Below are 20,042 nucleotides of genomic sequence, written 5' to 3' on the forward strand. Positions count from 1 at the left end.
CTCTCCCATCATGAGTCCTCAGCAATTTCTTCCTCATTCCCCAATATGTGAAATTCCTCACCTATAAATCTCTGTGGGCTTAGTCAAACCAACCTATACAATCACTTCCACCCTTACATTCCATTTGGTACTTTTTTTTATCCTTTCATGGGATGTGGGCATCACTGGCAAGGCCAGCATTTGTTGCCCTCCCTAAGTGCCCTTGAACTGAGGGATTTGCTAAGCCATTTCAGGGGGCACTTCAACCACATTGCTGTGGGTCTGGAGTCACGTATAGGCCAGACCAGGTAAGGATGGCAGATTTCTTTCCATAAAGGACATTGGTAAACCAGTTGGGTTTTTATGACATTATTGATAGTTTCATGGTGACCATGACAGAGACTAACTTTATTTTCCAGATTTTATTCACTGAATTTAAATTCCGTCATCCACCATGGTGGTTCTTTGAACCCACGTTCCCACAGCATTATTAACCAGGGCCTCTGGATTATCAGTTCAGTGACATTATCACTATGCCAACCTCTCCCCATAAAAGATGAGTGTTCTTCCAGGAATCGAACCCAGAACCTCTCACAAACTAATTAAATGAAACTCTCTAAACGAGAAGCATACCCCTAGACCAACAAGCTAACCAGCAGAATACCTCCACTAAGGGGCAATGTGTAAATGATTTGAAAGCATAAGTAGAGAGAAACTCTCTCCTCCAGTGGGGCATCCAGAACAAGGTTAGAGCTTACAATTAGAGCTAGGTTGTGACGTCAGGAAGCACGGTTGCTGATCCTTCAAATCACTAGAAACAGTTTCTCCCTATTTAACTCTATCAAAGCTCTTCATGATTTTGAACACCTCAATCCTTAACCATCTCAGCTTTACTAGAACCATTTCTCTAGTCTTGCCACATAACTGGAGTCTTTCATTCCCAATACCATTCTAGCAAATTTCCTCTGAACCCTCTCTAAGGCCTAGACATCCTTCCTAAAGTGTGGTGTCCAGAATTGGACACAATATTCCAACAGTGCCTAATGAGTGTTTTATAAAAGTTTAGCACTACCACCTTTCTTCTGTACTCAATACCAAGGAGCATATATGCCTTTTTTAAGCAACTTATTCAAATTTTCCTGCTAGCTTCAAAGATTTGTCTACATACATGAAGTTTCTTCCTGCAGCCACTTGAAAATGACCATTTAGTTCACATTCCCTCTTCTCATTCTTCCAACCAAAATGAATCACATCACCCTTGTGTGTGTTAAACTTCATCTTCCCAGTGTCTGCTCATTTCACAGTCTGTCTGTGTCATCCTGAAGGCTTCTGCTATCCTCCTCACTGTTTATTATAATACCTAATATTGGTTGAAACTTTGAAGTCAAGGCTGACACTCCAGTGCAGTACTGAGGAAGTACTGTAGTGTGGGTGGTGCCATCTTTGGGATGAGACATTAAACAGGCTCCATCTGCCTGCTCGGGTGGATATAGAAGATCCCATGGCACTATTTCAAAGAGCAGGGGAGTTATCCCCGGTATCCTGGCTAATATTTCTTCCTCAATCAACATCACGAAAACAGATGATCTGGTCATTACCACATTGCTATTTGTGGGAGTTTACTATGCACATAGTGGCTGCTGTGTTTCCTACATTACAAAAATAACAATACTTCAAAAGTACTTAATTGGCTGTAAAGCACTTTGAGACATTCAGCAGTCACGAAAAGCACTTTATAAATTCAAGTCTTTCTATTTTATGACGCTTGTTTAACCAAATCCAGGTCATTGCATCAAAAAGAGCAGTGGTCTATGCCCATCTTGGTTTGCCTCACGTTATCCCCACCTGATCCTTCCTATTTCTGAATTCCTGTTTATTCTAATGCTGTTCATCTCTCCCAATTTACTGTGCACCTTCATCTACTCTCAAATGCTTCAGCCACACATTAACCTGTCTTATCTTACAGCTGCTATACTCACCACTATGTGACACTGAGTGTAATAAAGAAATTACCACCTTTGAGGTCTTGCTCTTTAACTTCCTAACTCACAGAACTCTATCTCTAGGACCTCAACCCTTTTAATGATGACACCATTGATTCCAACACGAGCCACAATTTTGACTGTTGTCGTTACCCGCATGAACTTTCTGCTGCCACATTGTACATCATACTAAACAAACAACTGGGAGTGAATTTGAAAATACACAAATAAATTGAGGTTACAAATAGGTCACAGGCAGAAACAGGAAAGAGAGAACGGCACATTAGCTGAATGAGTGGCACAGTTTGGAATTTCATAATCTTACCCAATGAGATTTTTGGTATGAATTATATTAAAATTCTATTATCAAGTTAAGTTTTACTCTCAAGGGGTTGCATTCACTGAACAGGAATGTTGGGAGATGTGTCAGACAAAACAGTTTCTAAAAGCATGCCATTTATGTAAAACTTTAGACAATGGAAATCATTTAAACAAAAACAAAATACTGCAGATGGCAGAAATCAGAAAATAACAAGCAGAAAATGCTGGAAATACATAGGGTGGTCAGATAGGAGTCAGAGGAATGATCATCATCTGATGAAATGTCATCAGCCTGAAACATTAACACTATTTCTCGCTCCACAGGTGCTTCCTAACCTGCTGAGTATTTCCAGCACGTTCTGTTTTTAGAAGTCTTTGGACCCCTGTGGACCCCAGTCTGACCAGGTTTGGAGGAAGATTTGGTCAGTAGTTAAAAATCATCCTCTTACAGGTATAGTGTGGCATCTTTGATTTTCTGTATTACAAGGAAAGTTAATGATAAAAGTTGAAAGACGGTGAGATTTACTGTAAGTGTTAGTATTTGTGCTCACTCAAAATGTAGAATAAGCCAGCTTTCCACTTGGCTGTGTTTCACCAAAGTGTGAATCAGTCTACCCTTGAGAAGATTGCAGAAGTCCATGTGGGGAGCCACAAATGAGATTACAATATCCAGTTCATATAATAGAGGTTTCATTATTATAGCCTCCTGGGGAATGCTAACATATGACTAGAGGCAATTGTAAACTCCTGATCATAACAGGCAGCTAACAAAAGACTGGTGATTCTGTATCTGAGAATAATTAGCGCACTCAAAATCTGTAACCAGTATTATGGTATGCTTGTGGGTGCAATTTTTTTAATACATTAGAACCATTCAAAAGCATAAATTTTCTCACGACCAGTTCATTAGATTTCATTATACAACATCTAACTGCAAGCATTGTAACAGATAGAAGATTTAACATGGATGATCTAATTACTTAGTTATTCTAGTGACTTATCCAGACACACATTCAAGGTTTTAATATCAACAGGCAGCAATGCTATCAGTCACCTGGTGGGGAACACCACCACCTTGGCTGCGGCAGCCCTGACCCCGCAACAGAGGAGCCCCTGACCCCTGCAGGACGGTCTTTCAAGTGGTATTTAGTTGCAACTTATTAAGTTAGTTTTTGAGGTCTCCTATTTTAAGCTCAGCAAACTCAGTTGCCAGCTTCAGTGCTTTGTCGAGGCTGTTGATGTTTTTCCCTGTGGCCTGGGCAGACATGTCCTTTCCTCCTCCTCTTCCATCTAGCAGATCCAAGATGTGGTTGACCCAATCACTGGCTTTCAGACCCCTGCTTACCACTTCCTGAAAGGTTAAACATAAAAAGGAAGAAATAATACACAAACAGAAGTCAGTAAAGTGCTACTTTTTAAAGGGGATTTGCACAATGTACAGCAGTATTTGGACTTTGAGGCAATGCTTCCCCCCCCCACTGGCCTGGCTGTAAAGGCAGTGTGACTCACCCATGCACACAGAAGATGCATGTTGAATATCTGATATAATATAAGATCAGCCATGATCTTATCAAATGGTGGAGCAGGCTCTAAGGGTTTAATAGCTTACTCTTCCTTCTATGTTTCTATAGTCTGTGCTGAGTTAGCTGGTCTCAGCTGAAACAAATAGCTGGGATGAAACAACTGGAATCAGCTCCTCATGACTAGTGAAGAAAAAACCCAGAGATCCTGCCCTCGATTGCTAATCAAGAGGGTTGTGGTTGTTGGAGGTCAATCATCTCAGTTCCACCAAGGCTGCTTCAGCAGCACCCTCCAAACCCACGACCGCTACCATCTAGAAGGACAAGGGCAGCAGAGACATGGGAATGCCACCACCTGGAAGTTCCCCTCCAAGCCACTCACCATCCTGACTTGGAAATATATCGACGTCCCTTCACTGTGCTGGGCCGAAATCCTGGAACCTCCTCCCTAACAGCACTGTGGGTGTACCTATACCACAGGAACTGCAGCAGCTCAAGAAGGCAGCTCACCGTCACCTTCTCAAAGGCAATTAGAGATGGGCAATAAATGCTGGCCTAGCCAGTGGCACCCATGTTCCAGAAATGAATTTTTAAAAACTGTCCCCGCTGGGAAGTGTACAAGCAGGACAGGCAGTGACACAATTGGGCTTGAATGTGACATACTTCATGGAAGGACAGGCTGCTGAAACTCACTGACAGATGAAGAATGACTCCTAAGATGAAGTATCAGAGGTCACAAACAGCATATTGGAATCATACTGCCAACTGTCTGCACCTTCAGGATGGGGTGAAAAATATTGCCAAAGAATAATTCCCTGAGCCAAAACACCACCGCATACAGGGACTCAACCAACAAATACTGTAAAAGGTATTCTACAACCCCTAAGATCTCTGTGATCCTCCAATTCTAGACTTGAGGCTTCCCAATTTTAACTGCTCCACCATTGGCAGCAGTGCTTTCAGCTGCTTTAGCCCTAAACACTGCAATTCCTGCTCTAAACCTCTTTGTCTCTCTTCTTAAAACCTACCTCTTTGACCAAGCCCATGGTCACCTGTCCCAATATCTCTGTATGTGTCTCAGTGTAAACTTTTGTCTGGTAATACTTCTGTGAAGCAGGTCGTTTTACTGTGTTATAGGTGCCATATAAATGCAATTTGTTGCTGCTGTTTTTCCTTTATCCCCACTTACACCAATGTTGACAGTTGCTATAATGTTAGGGAGTAGAGGGATGTATACATTGTATACAGGGCTTTGATGTTCAGCTCTATAAACCACCATTTTAGGCAGGCATAACAGACTACATACTTTGGGGTGAGCTCAACCAGGGCACAAGTTGCATGTTAGAAGCTGCCCAGTTTGTTCTTGCAATTCACATCACAAAGACACTCGAGTATAAACCATTTGCACCCCTCAATTATATCCAAACCTGTAACTCCCAGGGATCCAGACCATATATAAACTATCTGAACCTCTTTAGTAAATTTTAGCCTGTGACACTTTCCCATGTATTCATTATACATCCTAACTTAGACCAACAGTTGAACTTGCCTAACTCAATGTATTCAAGAAAACTCAATTCCAAGCTATATCCAAATAGGCTCTTTAAACAAGAAACACTGCACTTGTGAGCATGAGTTGTCAGCATTCAAATATCTTTACCTGGGGCACCTGGCATAAGCATATGATCGTTCCTGCATCGCTGTCCACAGCAAACAGCATTGCTGCTGTCTGAGGGGAGTGTGTCTTAAACAGCTTGAGAGCTTCATTCAGCGCCTGGTGAAAATGACACAATACATGGTCAGGCAGAGTAATATCCACTCCCAAAAATCAAGCAGCAGTTAAATACAGCTGCATTACTGTTCAGAATGTTTTCCTCACCTTGGCTGGTGCCCCTGCCTCCATTTCCATGACCACCAGAGATTGGTTTGGATTAGTATCAATGAACTGCTTGGTCTTCTCCCGTACCTGACAATGAAATCAACAAACACCAATAATGATCCAATTATTTTGTTCCTTCTTCGTTGAAAGGTGATCCAGGTAAATTGTTCACTATAGCAAAGGATTCAAATACAAGGACATAGATGTTAAAAATTAGGACATTTGGAGGATGAAAGGGAGATAAACAAAAGGGAAATTTATATCTGTTTTATTACTTCCTCCAGATTAAACCGATTCATATATTTGCACCAAGACCACCTATTTCCACCTCCATCTGACTCCACCCCACCTCAGCTCATCAGTTCCTGAAACCCACATCCATGCCTTTGTTACCTCTGGGCTTGACAACTGCAATTCAATTAAAGCTCCCACACACACAACCTCACACAAAGAAACTCATCCAAACCCCACTATTGACCTACCTTTACAATAAATCACAATAATATATGAAAATTATTATATTTTCAGGACACTGTCCACTGTGAAATGTTCAGTTCAAGGGCAATTAGGGATGGGCAACAAATGCAGACTGTGCCAGCGATGCCCACATGCCATGAAAGAATAAAACTTGAATAAAAATTGAACTTCTGGCTGGCCTTCCATCTTCCAGCCCCACTTCATATACTTGAGGTCATCCAAAACTCTGCTGGCCGTTTCCTAACTCACACCAATTCCTATTCACTCATCTTCCCTATGCTTGCTGACCTACACTGGTTTCCGGTCAAGCATCACCGCAATTTTAAAATGTTCATCTTTGTTTTGAAATCAATCCATGGTCTAGCTCCTCCCTATCTCAGTAACCTCGCCCAGTCTTTCAACTCTCCGAGATCTTTGCACCCCTCCAAATCTGGCCTCTTGTGCATCCCGGATTTTAATTGCTAGAGTCATAGAGGTCTACAGCACTGAAAAAGGCCTTCGGTCCATTGAGTCTGCACCGGTCAAACAAGTACCTAACTATTCTAATCCCATTTTCCAGCACTAGGCCCATAGTGTTGTATGCCATGGCATCACAAGTGCACATCCAAATCCTTAAAATCTTGACATGGATGGCTTGGTATCTGAGTTCAGAGCTTTTTTTTTATTCATTCATGGGATGTGGGCATTGCTGACATTTATTGCCCATCCCTAATTGGCTTTGTTCAGAGGGCATTTTTTTTTTTATAAAAGAGGGTCTGGAGTCACATGTAGGCCAGACCAGGTAAGGACAGCAGATTTCCTGCCCTAAAGGTGAACCAGATGAGTTTTTACAACACTAGGCAATGGCTTTAAGTCAGCAGCTGACTTTTAATTCCAGATTTTTTATTGAATTCAAATTTCACCATCTGCCATAGTTGGGGTCGAACCCAGGTCCCCAGAGCCCACCGTTAATTAACTGCTCCACCATTAAACTCTGGAACTCCCTCCCTAAATCGTTTTGCCCTTCTCTCCTCCTTTAGAATGTTCCTTAAAACCTACCCTTTGAGCAAGTTTTTGGTCATCTGCCTTAGTATCTCCTTATCTGGTTCGGTATTAAATTTTGTTTGATAGAGTATCTGTGAAATGCCTTTTGATTTTTTTTTATTCTTTCATGGGATGTGGGCATTACTGGCACAGTCTGCATTTGTTGCCCATCCCTAATTGCCCTTGAACTGAACATTTCAGAGGACAGTGTCATGAAAATATTATAATTTTCATATATTATTGTGATTTATTGTAAAGGTAGGTTAATAGTGGGGTTTGGATGAGTTTCTCTGTGTGAGGTTGTGTGTGTGGGAGCTTTAATTGAATTGCAGACAGGTATCTGGAGGTTTTGAGTTATCAAAAGAGAAGCTAGGTTTGAAACGTTAAATAGGTAAACATGGCTGGAGTTTTAGATGTGAGGTGTGAAGAACATTTGCATTTTAGATAAACTAGAGTAGTTTGAATTTCAAAGAGATGATGGGATGTTACACCTAGCCATATGAAGCTAAGTCAAACAGTGTGTTTATTTTTCCCAAAGCTTATTGATAATATGAGTACTATGGAAGATTTATATTATGGAAAAAGAAAAGTTGCAAAGACATATTGGAACAATGGGATTTACATTAAAAAGGGAGAAACATGTATAAAGGAGACGATGTTATGTGTAAGGAAAGAAGACAATATAAGATCTAACAGGTATGAAAAGCCTCCTGCCTCCATGTATCAAGCCGCTGTCTACAGGAACTGAAGCTAAGAGAATTCACTTCAAATCTCGCTGTCTAGGGTATTGTGTGCTTTGCCTGGGTCTGTTGAAATCTATGTTGTTTTACTGTTGCCTTAACAGAGATGCAACTGGGAGCTAGATTAGTTAGGAGATTTAGGAGCTATTACAGTAGTAATTTGTAGACCTATGTATGTGCATAAAAACCTTTTTCTTCTATTAATAAATGTTTTAGTTTTGTAAAAAACCTCTAAGTCTCAGTGGGCTCAGTATTACTGAATTCAAGGCACGCATCTCAAAATAAAGTACAAATTGCTAACAGTTATGGCAGCTGTTTCAAGTTTCTCTCTGGGATTTGAGCAGCTCAGCATTTACCATCCGCTGTGCCATAACAACAATCACATATGGGTCTGGACTCACATGTAGGCCAGACCAGGTTAGGACAGCAGATTTCCTTCCCTAAAGGACATAAGTGAACCAGATGGGTTTTTATGACAATCAATGCTGCTTTCATGGTCACCATTATTGAAACTAGCTTTATATTCCAGATTTATTAATTGAATTTAAATTCCACAAGCTGCCATGGTGGGATTTGAACCCATGTCCCTAGAGCATCTAGTTTGGTAACATTACCACTATGCCACCATCCTCCCACCCCAGAATTTATGAACAAAAACATCTGAGTTTCCATGAATAGAGCATTCAGTGTCTTTTCTCATCCTCCATGAGCGTCTTGAGGGTGAAACAGTATTATTCAGAGAGGCAGTAACTCATAACTCATCATGGATTTGATCACTTACCTTCTTCAGTAAGTCAGCTTTACTGGCTCTGTCCAGATCATCCATAATCTTCTTTAATGACTTCAACTTGTCCCTCAGCTCATCCTTTTGCCACTGGGGAACGACTGCAGCACTAATCATCTACAATTAAACAGACGCAAGGAAAATTCCCTATTATTAATTATGAAATTACTTTCTATGCTAAAGGACCCATGAATCATACTGCTGGAAGGGCTATTTCATGGTACACCTACCTGGGAGTCAGAGCGGACCTGTGGGACACAGTCGGGAGCAGTGGAACACTTATAAATAAAGTCCAGGGATCAGAATGCGGCCTAACCTACCTGGGAATTGGAGCAGATCTATGGGACACAATTGGGAGCAGCGCGGTACACCATTTCAGCTGTTGAGCGCACACTCAGTTTGAAGAAACGGAGTGAAAAACAACAACTGTGACATCACAGGAAACTATTAAGTTGATTGGTTGTTAGGTGCTTAGTGTAAGGGACAGTATGTTAATAACCAGCTAAGGACAGCGGAGTAAGGGAAGATCTATAAACAAAAAGAACTAAAACTTTCAAATAAGTACCTAAAACACATAACTGTGTAATTACGAAACGTATAACTCTTAGTTGTAGGTGGTACCAACAATAAACACAGTAAATTGTAATATACATAGGAATTATTTTAAGATAATTAAAGAAGTAATTAAATAAACTAAATAACATAAGTAACAATGGCAGAACAGGTGTTGTGTTGCAGCTGTGGAAGGTGGGATCTTTTGACGCCAACACAATCTAGGACAAACATGTGTACAGAAAATGTAAGCAGCTAGAGGAATTCCAGATCAGGATTATTAATCTGGAAGCTGAGCCGCAGACGCTGCGCACCATAAGGGAGGGGGAGAAATATCTGGACACTTTGTACCAGAAGATGGTAAAACCTCTTAGAATAGGGTCGTTTGTTTTGGTCAGCGGTGAGGGTCAGGAGGATGTGAACATGAATGAGGCAGGTAAGGGGACCGAGCAGACAGTAGTAGAGGAGCCCTAGACTTTGCAATTGTCAAACAGGTTTCAGGTCCACTTGTGTAGACGAAAGCAACATCTGCAGGGTGGATGAACAGATTGGCCATGGTACAGGAAGCCATTCAGGTACGGGGGGGAGCAGAAAGGGGACAGTATAGTGAGGGGGATTGACAGCGTTCTCTGCAGCAAAGAGCAAGAGTCCAGATGGCTGTGTTGTCTGCCCGGTGCCAGGGTTCATGATATCTGCTCAGGACTGGAGGGGAACTTGCAATGGGAGGGAGAGGATCCAGTTGTTCTGGTCCACGTAGGTACCAACAGCATAGATAGGACAAGGAAAGAGGTTCTACATAGTCAGTATGAGGAGTCAGGCACCAAAACAAGAAGCAGAACCTCAAAGGTAATCATCTCTGGATCATTACCTGAGCCACATACAAATTGGCATAGGGCAAATAAAATGAGAGAGATTAATGTATAGCTCAAAGACTGGTGTGGAAGAAGTGGGTTCCAGTTTGTGGGGCACAGGCATTGGGCAAAAGTGTGGGCTATAGCATTGAGACGGTCTACACCTGAACCGTGCTGGAACCAGTGTTCTAGCGAGCCACATAACTAGGGAGATGGAGAGTGTTCTAAATTAAATAGTGGGGACAAGGGTTCAAATTTGGGAAGATGTAAATCAAAGAGTAGAGATAAGGCAAGAGAGAAAGGTGCTAATATGGGAAATGATAGAACACGCTCCACCTCCCTAGTTATGTGGCTCGCTAGAACACTGGTCCCAGTACGGTGGCAGGAAGGACAGCAAGTACAAATCTAACAGTAAATCAGCAGTTAAGGCTACAGGTTACAAAAATAATAAAAGGACAAAACTTCACACTCTGTATCTGAATGCACATAGCATTCGCAACGAAACAGATGAACTAATAGCACAAATAGGGATAAGTAAGTACGATTTGAGAGCCATTACAAAGACATGTCCGCAGGATGACATAGATTGCAACCTGAATATTGAAGGGTACCTGACATTTAGGAAGGACAGGAAGCTAGGAAAAGGGGGAGGGGTGGCTCTGTTAATTAAAGATGATATTAGCACAATAGAGAAGGATGATCAAAGTTCAGGAAACCAGGATGTAGAAGCAGTTTGGGTAGGAATGAGAAATGATAAAGGCAAGAAGTTACTTGTGAGAGTCGTGTACAGGCCCCGTAACCACCTGGTAGGACGGGGTATCAAAGAAGAAATAATGAGAGTTTGTCAGAAAGGTTCAGCATTTCTCATGGTGGATTTTAATTTACATATAGACTGGAAAATGAGATGGGCAAAGGTAACCTAGGCGAAGGATTCATAGAATGTTTTCGGGGTAGTTTCTTTTAACAGCATGTTCCGGAGCCAAACAGGAAGCAGGCTAAAACAGAACTGGTATTTTTCAATGAGATAGGAATAATTAATGACCTCATAGTGAAGGCACCCCTAGATAGCAGTGATCATAATATGATTGAATTTTATATTCCGTTTGTGGTGTTGGGGGGGGGGGTCCAAGACTAGTTTTTTAAACTTAAATAAGAGCAATATTGAGGGCATGAAAGTAGAGCTAGACAAAGTGGACTGGCAAATCAAGTTAAGGGATAGGTCAATAGAGATGAAGTGGCAGACATTTAAGGGGATATCCCAGTAAAGAATGACTAAAAGATTAATAAGGGAGGGAAAAATTAGAGTATGAGAGAAAGCTAGCTAGAAATATAAAGACAGGTAGTAAGGGTTGAATTTTCCCCCCGTTGTGGGGGGGGAAGTTGATGGGCACAGCGCCATTTTACGTGGGAGGGCCAATTAAGGCCCACCCAGCGTGACGTCCGCACAGAAGCGCTATGCGCTCCCTGTGCAGGCAGGGGGAGGATTCCTAAAATCGAGAGTGCGCTCTTTCGCTAAGTGCAGCCTCAGGCAGATCGGCTCTATATGTAAAAAAGATAAAAGTAGAAAAATAAAATTTCCCTTACATGTCCCCTCATGTGACAATGTCACATGAGTTGGGACATGTTCATAATTTCCAAAAAAACTTTATTAAAATTTTTAAAACCCTACATGAAACCTCATCCCGCCTGTAGATGAGGTTTCATGCATTTTCTTGTTTGTGCCGGGGCTCCTGCCCTGCCCGCCAACCTTAAGGTTGGACGGACAGGTCCACTAATTACTTTAATTGCTCTGTCAATGGCCTCAATTGGCCATTGACAGGTCGGCGGGCGCGTAGCTGATTTTGCTGCGCCCCCCGCCTTCCTGAAAATTTAAATGGGGCGCTGTGACGTCGGGAGTTCCGCCCAACATCACCATGCGTCATTTTACGCGTCGGTGAGCAGAACCCGACGGTAAAATCCAGCCCTAGGAGTTTCTATCGATATTTAGATAAGAAAAGTTAACCAAGTGAGCGTTGGTCATATAGAAAGCGAGTCTGGAGAATTAATAGTGGAAAATAAGGAGACAGCAGATGAAATCAACAGGTATTTTGTATCGGTCTTCACTATAGAAGATACAAGTAACATCCCAGAAATAGCTGTAAATCAGGAAATTGAATCAAGGGAGGAATTCAAGAAAATTACAATCACCAGGGAAGTGGTACTTAGCAAATTGTTGGAACTGCCAGTTGACAAGTCGCCAGGTCCTGATAGATTTTATCTTAGGGTCTTAAAAGAATTGGCTAGTGAGATAGTTGATGCGTTGGTTTTAATTTTCCAAAAATTCACTCCATTCAGGGAAGGTTCCATTAGATTGGAAAATAGTTAATGTAACTCCTTTATTCAAAAAGGAAGGGGGACAGAAAGCAGTTAACTACAGGCAAGTTAGCTTAACATGTGTCATAGGGAAAATGTTAGAAGGTATCGTTAAAGATGTCATAGCAGGGCACTTAGATAAATTCAAGGTAATCAGGCAGAGTCAACATGGTTTTGTGAATGGGAAATCATGTTTAACCAATTTATTGGAATTCTTTGAAGAAGTAACATGTGCTGTGGAAAAAGGGGAACCAGTGGATGTACTGTACTTAGATTTCCAGAAGGCATTTGTGCCACATCAAAAGTTGTGCAAAATAAAAGCTCATTGTGTAGGGGGTAACACACAGGCACGGATAGAAGATTAGCTAGCTAACAGGAAACAGTAAGCATAGATGGGTCATTTTCTGGTAGGCAAGATGAAATGAGTGGTGTGCCACTGGGATCAGCACTGGGGCCTCAACTCCACAAATTATATAAATGATTTGGTTGAAGGGATGTATGGTTGCTAAATTTGCTGATGACGTTACAATAGATAGAAAAGTATGTTGTGAAGAGGACATAAGGAGGCTACAAGGGATATAGATAGGTTAGATGAGTTGGCAAAAATCTGACAAATGGAGTTATCAAGAAAATATAATAATTCTCATAATGTTATTGGAATTTATTGTAAAATAGAGTAATAATGGAATGTGTCTATGTGTCTATATATATGTGTGTGTGCGCGCGTGCGGGACTTGACTGAATTAGTCTGGGTGCTTTGGTCTGAGAAGAGAGGTTAGGTTTGAAATGTTAATTAGGTAAACATAGGGAAGTTTAGAAACATAAGTGTCAAGGGAACATTTGCATTTTGAAATAAACCAGACAAGATTGTTTTCAAAGGAGGGGTGAAATGTGTCACCTAGCCAGGTGAAGTTTAGAAACAGTGTGTTTATTTTTCCCAAAGATTACTGGTAAAACTTAGTGCTATGAGAGGGTTTTATTATCAGGGAGATAAAGTCCAAAGACATAGTGAAACAATAGATATTTGCATTCAAAGAGGAAGTTATGTATAAAGAAGACCGTTTGCAAGGGAAGGCATTTTAAGATCTTACAAGTGTGAAAAAGCCTTCGGCATCTATGCCTCAAGCCGTTGTCTTCAAAGGACCGAAGTTAAGAAGAGAACTCACTTTGAATTCGACTTGTTCAGGGTATCATGTTTCTTTGCCTGGGTCTTTTAAAATCTGTGTCTTACTGCTGCCTTAACAAACGTGTAACTGGGAGTTAGATTGATTAGGGGATTTAGAAGTTATCATAGTAGTAATTTGTTGATCTATGTATGTATTTAAAAATCTTTTCTCTTATTAATAAATGTTAATCTAGTTTTGTAAAGCCTGTAAGACTTGGTAGTCTTATTACTACTGAATTCAAGGCACACATCTCGAAATTTATACGAATTGAAAGTTAGTTGTGACAGTTATTTCAAGTTTCCCTCTGGAATTTGAACAGCTCAGCACTTACCATCGGCTGTATCATAACAGGAGTTTAATGTAGGAAAATGCGAAATTGTCCATTTTGGCAGGAATAATAAAAGAGAAGCATATTATCTAAATGGTGAGAGATTGCAGAGCTCTGAGATGCAGAGGGAATAAAAACAGAAAATGCTGGTAAAACTCAGCAGGTCTGGCAGCATCAGTGGACGTTTTGAGTCCATATGACTCTTCTTCTGGCACCATCTTCTTCAGATGCTGCCAGACCTGTTGTGTTTTACCAGTATTTCAGATTTCCAGAATCTGCAGTATTTTACTTTCACCGGGATGCAGAGGGATCTGGGTATTCTAGTGCATGAATTGCAAAAGGTTAGTATGCAGGTACAGCAAGTAATTAGGAAAGCTAATAGAATGTTATTGTTTATTGCAAGGCAAATTGAATACAAAAGTAGGGAGGTTATGCTTTAGGTTATGCAACAGGGCGTTGTGAGACCACATTCTGAGTACTGTGTACAGTATTGGTCTCCTTTTTAAGGAAGGGTGTAAATGTGTTGGAAACAATTCAGTGAAGGTTTATTGGCCTAATACCTGGATTGGGCAGGTTGTCTTATGAGGAAAAGTTGGACAGTCTAGGCTCGTACCCACTGGAGTTTAGAAGAGTAAGGGTGGATTGACTGAAACATACAAGGTCCTTGGAGGTCTTGACAAGTTAATGTGGAGAGAATGTTTCCTCTCGTGTGAGAATATAGATCTAGGGGTCAGTGTTTAAAAATAAAGGCTCACCCATTTAATACAAACATGAGGAAAAGCTTTTTCCACCCCCCACCCACCGGCGGGTTGTGAGTCTTTTCCTCAAAAGGTGGTGGAAGCAGAGTCTTTGAATATTTTTAAGGCAGAGGTAGATAGTTACTTGATAAGCAAGGGGGTAAAAAGGTTACTGGAGGTAGGTGGGAATGTGGCGTTGCGTTTACAATCAGATCAGCCATGATTTTATTGAATGATGGAGCAGACTCGAAGGGCTGAGTGGCCTATTCCTGGTCCTAATTAGTATGTATATTTTGCCCTTCCTTATCTCTAATCTCTTCCAGCTCTACAAGCCTTTGAGATCTCTGCTCTGCACTTCTCCAATTCTGGCTTCTTGCATAACCCTGATTTTAATTACTCCACCTCTGCCATCAGTGTTTTCAGCTGCCTTGGCCCTAAACTCTGGAATTACCTCTCTAAACATCTCCACTTCTCTCTCCTCCTTTAAGGAAGCTCCTTAAAGCCCACCTCTTTGAACAAGCTTTTGGTCATCTGTCCTAATATCTCTTTCTTTGGCTTGGTGTCAAAAATGTTTTTTTTTTATTGTTAACACTTTTGTTAAGTGGCTAAATGTGCTATGTAAATGCATGTTGGTATTGTTGGCAGAGTTATTCCATTTTGCACTTAACCTTTTCCAATTCTCTCTACTGAATGGGGTACTGTTTACTGGAATACAGTGCCAGGCACTAGAAACCACCCACCCATCCCAGCATTTTACCCACTGGCAATTCTTAGTGTTATTGCAGCAATTTATTCACTGATACCAGGCGTCACAGTTCTTCTACCTTGTTCTCAATATTGTGCACTTTCTCGCAGTGGGTGATTGGATAATGGTCAAGAGCTGCTTTTTTCCCTCCGTCCCAGCCAAGAAGAGCAGAGGCCATTGGTAGCAGCCCAACCAATGCTGAGATCTGCTAACTTACCACAGGCCAAGGATCAAACCCGCAATCTTCTGGCTACATGGCCCAGTACTATCCTGCATTTACTCACTGGCCACACAAGAACCTAATGTTCCTTTAATGTTGATTTAAAAGTTGATTTATATCTTATTATTTCTTTTTAAATATTTGTCTCATCATCTTCAGTTCCAGCCTCTCCTTGATAGAGTTAAGGAAGATCTGATGGGGGTAAATGAAAGTTTTTGTAATAGTGTAAAATAAGCAATATCAGATAAGCTGTCTATCTGACACCTCTTGCAACTTTCATTTCCAATGGTATAACCAGCATTAAGTCAGGGATGGGCCAGAACTTTTCACAAACCCAAAGCCATCACTTTTCACCTTCCCAATCAGAAACTCCATACCATAGCCCCCGAATCCCTTTCTCCTTTTCCTGCAGAGCCACTCAAAATCAACATGACAGTGTTGCAACCTCAATGTCCCCCTGGAACCTGAGCTGAGCTCCAAACCCCCACATCCAGTCTATTACCAGGACTGCCAACATCCACATCCAAAATACTGCCCATCAGCAACCCTACCTAACCCACTTTGTAACCCACATTCATGCCTTTACTGCCTTCAAGTCTGCTTTTCCAAAGCTCTCCTGACTGGGTCCCAATCTCAACTCTGTAAACTATAATTCACCAAGATAAAAACAAAAAGCTACTGCAGATGCTGGAAATCCAGAACAAAAACAGAATTACCTGGAAAAACTCAGCAGGTCTGGCAGCATCGGTGGAGAAGAAAAGAGTTGACGTTTCGAGTCCAACATGACCCTTGGGTCATGTTGGACTCGAAACGTCAACTCTTTTCTTCTCCACCGATGCTGCCAGACCTGCTGAGTTTTTCCAGGTAATTCTGTTTTTGTTTATAATTCACCAAGATCAGCACAGACCACAAATTATCCTGTCATAAAATTTATCACCTCTATACTTGCCAACCTCCATTGGCCCCCATCTCTCAACATTATTAAGTCATGGGAGGTTGTGCTCCTGCATCCCCACCACTCACCCTGCCTGCCCCAAGTCTCTGCAGCCTCTTCCAGTCCTATGTCTGTACGAGGACCCTCTGCTCTTCTGACTCTTGTTTACTGCATGCTTCCTCCTGCCAATCTACCAATGGTAGTACAGCCTTCAATAATACCCCTACAGTCTGGAACTCTCTCACTAATCTTCTCCAACTTTCTGCATTCCCTCCATCTTCAAATTTCTCCTTAAAACCCACAGCCTTAACTGCATCCTTGGACAATTGCTATAAATTCTCACCTATCTCAATCCTCAAGTGCCTTGGGGCTGTTGGCTATGTAAAAGTGCTTTCCAAAGTAGGTGTGTTGATAACCAGCGGCTTCTTTTCAATTCTCACACATTTCATCCTTGTCTCACTCCACTTAATCCATTTTACGGTATGTACTGTTTCTGTCAAGGTTCTTGTTTGGGGAATGAGTTTATTTCTGGCAGGTTGTTTTACCCAGTTCAATCTTTGTTTACTCTATCGTCCCTTGGACCACTAGATTTGTTTAAACTGCACACTGATGTATGTCAGCTTTATTGATCCAAATAATGCTGCTGTTCATGGTAAGACCCCAGAATCATAATTTAAAAAGGAACACAGGTTAAACAAATGTTCCAAAGATATTCACAGATGAGGACGGTCATTCATTCAATTACTAGCACATCCATAAAGATGCCACAGCCTCTCCCTCGCTCAATGATACCATTTTAAAAATAATTCCAGGGGTTCCACCCCTACTCTCCTGTGCAGAGGGCCACGCTTGAAAGTAGTATTCAATAATTCAAGTTTAATTTTTCAAATCTATTCGAACTCCATATTTAAACTGATTTTTAAAAATTTATGAAGTTATCGGGTATGCAGAGCTCTTGAATTTCTGATTTACCTCTGTGAGATCTGCAATCTCTTTCTGGATCTCTTTATTCGGAGACGTCTGGCGTTGGACCTTTGATTCTAGTGCCACAAGAGAATTCTGCAGCGCGTCTGCCTTTCTTAGTGCCTATAAAAGACAATGGCATTCAAATCACACAGGCCTTGTAACAGTCTTCGCATATTCAACAACTAATCAGTACAACTCAATTAACTGGCATCAACCTAGGATGTGCAGCCACAGCCACAACTAATGTGTGTGAGAGGAAGAGAAAGAGAAAAAGACAAAAATAGTCTGAAAATCTGCATGAGGTAAACACAGAAAGCAAATTTTCTAAGAGACAAAGGACACGCAAAAGAGACAGAACATGAAAAAGACTCAGCAAACACATACAAGGGATAGATGAAATAGAGCGCATATTTGGAAAGACAGCAAAAGATGCAAAGAGCATGGATTAGAGAGAAGCATGGTTGAGATGGAACATACAACAAGAGAGACAATACATTATAAAACCATGCATGTATGAGTATGAGATGGAGAGTATGTACGTGAGCTAGCATAAGATACGGAGTGCATGCACAGAAGAAACAGAAGTTATGAGAGATTAAAAAAGTACATGAGGAACAGTATGCGAGATATGTGACATGCAAAAGAGATATAAAGACTGCTTGGCCTTTCAAGTACCTCATGCCAAGACCCTGAAAAATTAAAAAATTCGATTCCCTTTCCTCCTCTCCTCAAGTTGTTGACCATCATGAGATGCAGTTCAATGAGGATCAGTAACACTCTGGTACCTTGCCCAAGTGGCCACTCTTTATGCATGAATCTTAACAATAAGTGTTAAATATGGTATGATGATTCAATCATACAGGGCATCGCAGCTAAACTCAACCCTGCCCTCAACCAACACCCACAAAGGTCCATTTTCAGCAGGGGTGACTAGCCAGTAATCAAGAGCAGGAAATCTGACCATTTTTTCTTACTAACCCAACGAGCTTACCAATTGTAGCATCCCAGTCTCTCCATCGCTTGAGAGCAGCTAAGTTAGCACAGAGTAGGGAGCTGACCTGGGGACCTCTGATCTATGGCTCATTACCACACTGGGGACTACCCACCAGGCTATCGAAAGACGACATGGCCCTTTAGGCTTATTACCATAATTGTAGAGTTGTGTCAGCAACACCATAAATAAACTGAAAACGTGATCTTTTACATGGTCAGAAACAAAACACAGTAATCCAAAAAAGTCATCCTGCCACAAGGAGACCCAAATTCCCCAAAGCTTCCAACTGTCCAAGGGTTAACATTTGTTAAGCACAACCACTAACCTTTTGAGCCTCGGATCCTGTGACTGCCACTATTCTCCTAATGCCCTTGGCGATAGCTTCTTCTGATACAATCACAAAAGGACCAGCATGGCGTGAGTTCTGCAGGTGCCTGGAATAAAAATTGGCGCAATTACCATGGGGGAAGGGACTTCAGTGTAACAAAGTTACTTGTCCCCAAGATCTGCAATCAGAATATCAAGTATTTCACTGAATCAAAACTGTTCCGTGTTTCACTAATTCAACACACATTTATAAACAAAAAGTGTCAAAATAACAACATGCTCAAAATATCAATATTGGTTCAATGGGTTCAGAAGGAGCGTGGAGCCATTGTTCAGTATATTAGGAAATATTTACAAAGTGTCTCACTCCATCTCATGGACAGCCAGCTTCCAGGGAGTACCCATTTTTGAGATGGGACACTAGAAGGAAAAACAAATACTTGCAGCAAACAAAAATGCTTCTTTGAAACAAGGCTAGGGAGACTCAGCAAAAAAAAAATTCAGGAAATCTCACTTGTTGGTGAATGCTATCAAAATTGGTTAGAGAAGCCAGGAATTTATTAAAATCACGAAAAAAATAACATTTGCAGTTTTTATAAAGCCAATTGCTTACTCCCTACCAAAGGCACTGGCTTTTGCTGGCATACAGTTCTGTCAAAATAAGTCACAGAAGACACAAAGGAAGAACGTGCATTTATATTGAGTCTTTCATGGTATCAGGACATTGCAAAGTGCTTCACAGTCAATAAATGCTTAAGTACAGTCACCAGTGTTACCTAGAAAATGTGATAAGCCAATTTGTGCACAGCAAAGTCCCACAAACCAGCTAATCCACTTTTAGTGACGTTGGTTGAGAGACAGGTGTTCCCCAGTACACCCGGGAGAACGCCCTTGATCATATTCAAATAGTGTAAAGGATCTTTTACATCCACCTGACAATGCAGTCACAATTAAGAGTATTGCGTCCAGTTCTGGTCACCATGCTTTAGGAAGGATGTCAGGGTCCTTGAAAGAGTACAGAGGAGATTTACCAGAATGGCTCCAGGGATGACGGAATTTAGCTACAAGGTTAGATTGGGGAAGCTGGTGTGGTTCTCGTTGGAGCAGAAGAGATAGAAGGGAGACTTGATAGAGGAGTATAAGGTTATGACAAGTCAGGTAAGGT

General features: G+C 41.3%; 1 protein-coding gene across 3 annotated transcripts in view; it reads right to left on the reverse strand.

Annotated features, from left to right (window-relative positions):
- Nucleotides 1-3,099: 3,099 nt before the first annotated feature.
- Nucleotides 3,100-20,042, reverse strand: part of aars1 (alanyl-tRNA synthetase 1) — a 74,493-nt gene continuing 57,550 nt past the window's right edge. For all 3 annotated transcript variants that reach the window (XM_078543924.1, XM_078543923.1, XM_078543925.1), the window contains 6 exons: nt 18,876-18,984; nt 17,563-17,676; nt 8,703-8,822; nt 5,682-5,768; nt 5,463-5,576; nt 3,100-3,633 (listed from right to left, as the gene is read on the reverse strand). In XM_078543924.1, coding sequence (XP_078400050.1) covers nt 3,448-3,633; nt 5,463-5,576; nt 5,682-5,768; nt 8,703-8,822; nt 17,563-17,676; nt 18,876-18,984 — 730 coding nt within the window. In that variant the 3' untranslated portion in view covers nt 3,100-3,447. The remainder of the gene's footprint in view (nt 3,634-5,462; nt 5,577-5,681; nt 5,769-8,702; nt 8,823-17,562; nt 17,677-18,875; nt 18,985-20,042) is intronic.

Source organism: Cetorhinus maximus, chromosome 6 (genome assembly GCF_964194155.1).
Source record: "Cetorhinus maximus chromosome 6, sCetMax3.hap1.1, whole genome shotgun sequence".
Lineage (NCBI taxonomy): Eukaryota > Metazoa > Chordata > Chondrichthyes > Lamniformes > Cetorhinidae > Cetorhinus > Cetorhinus maximus.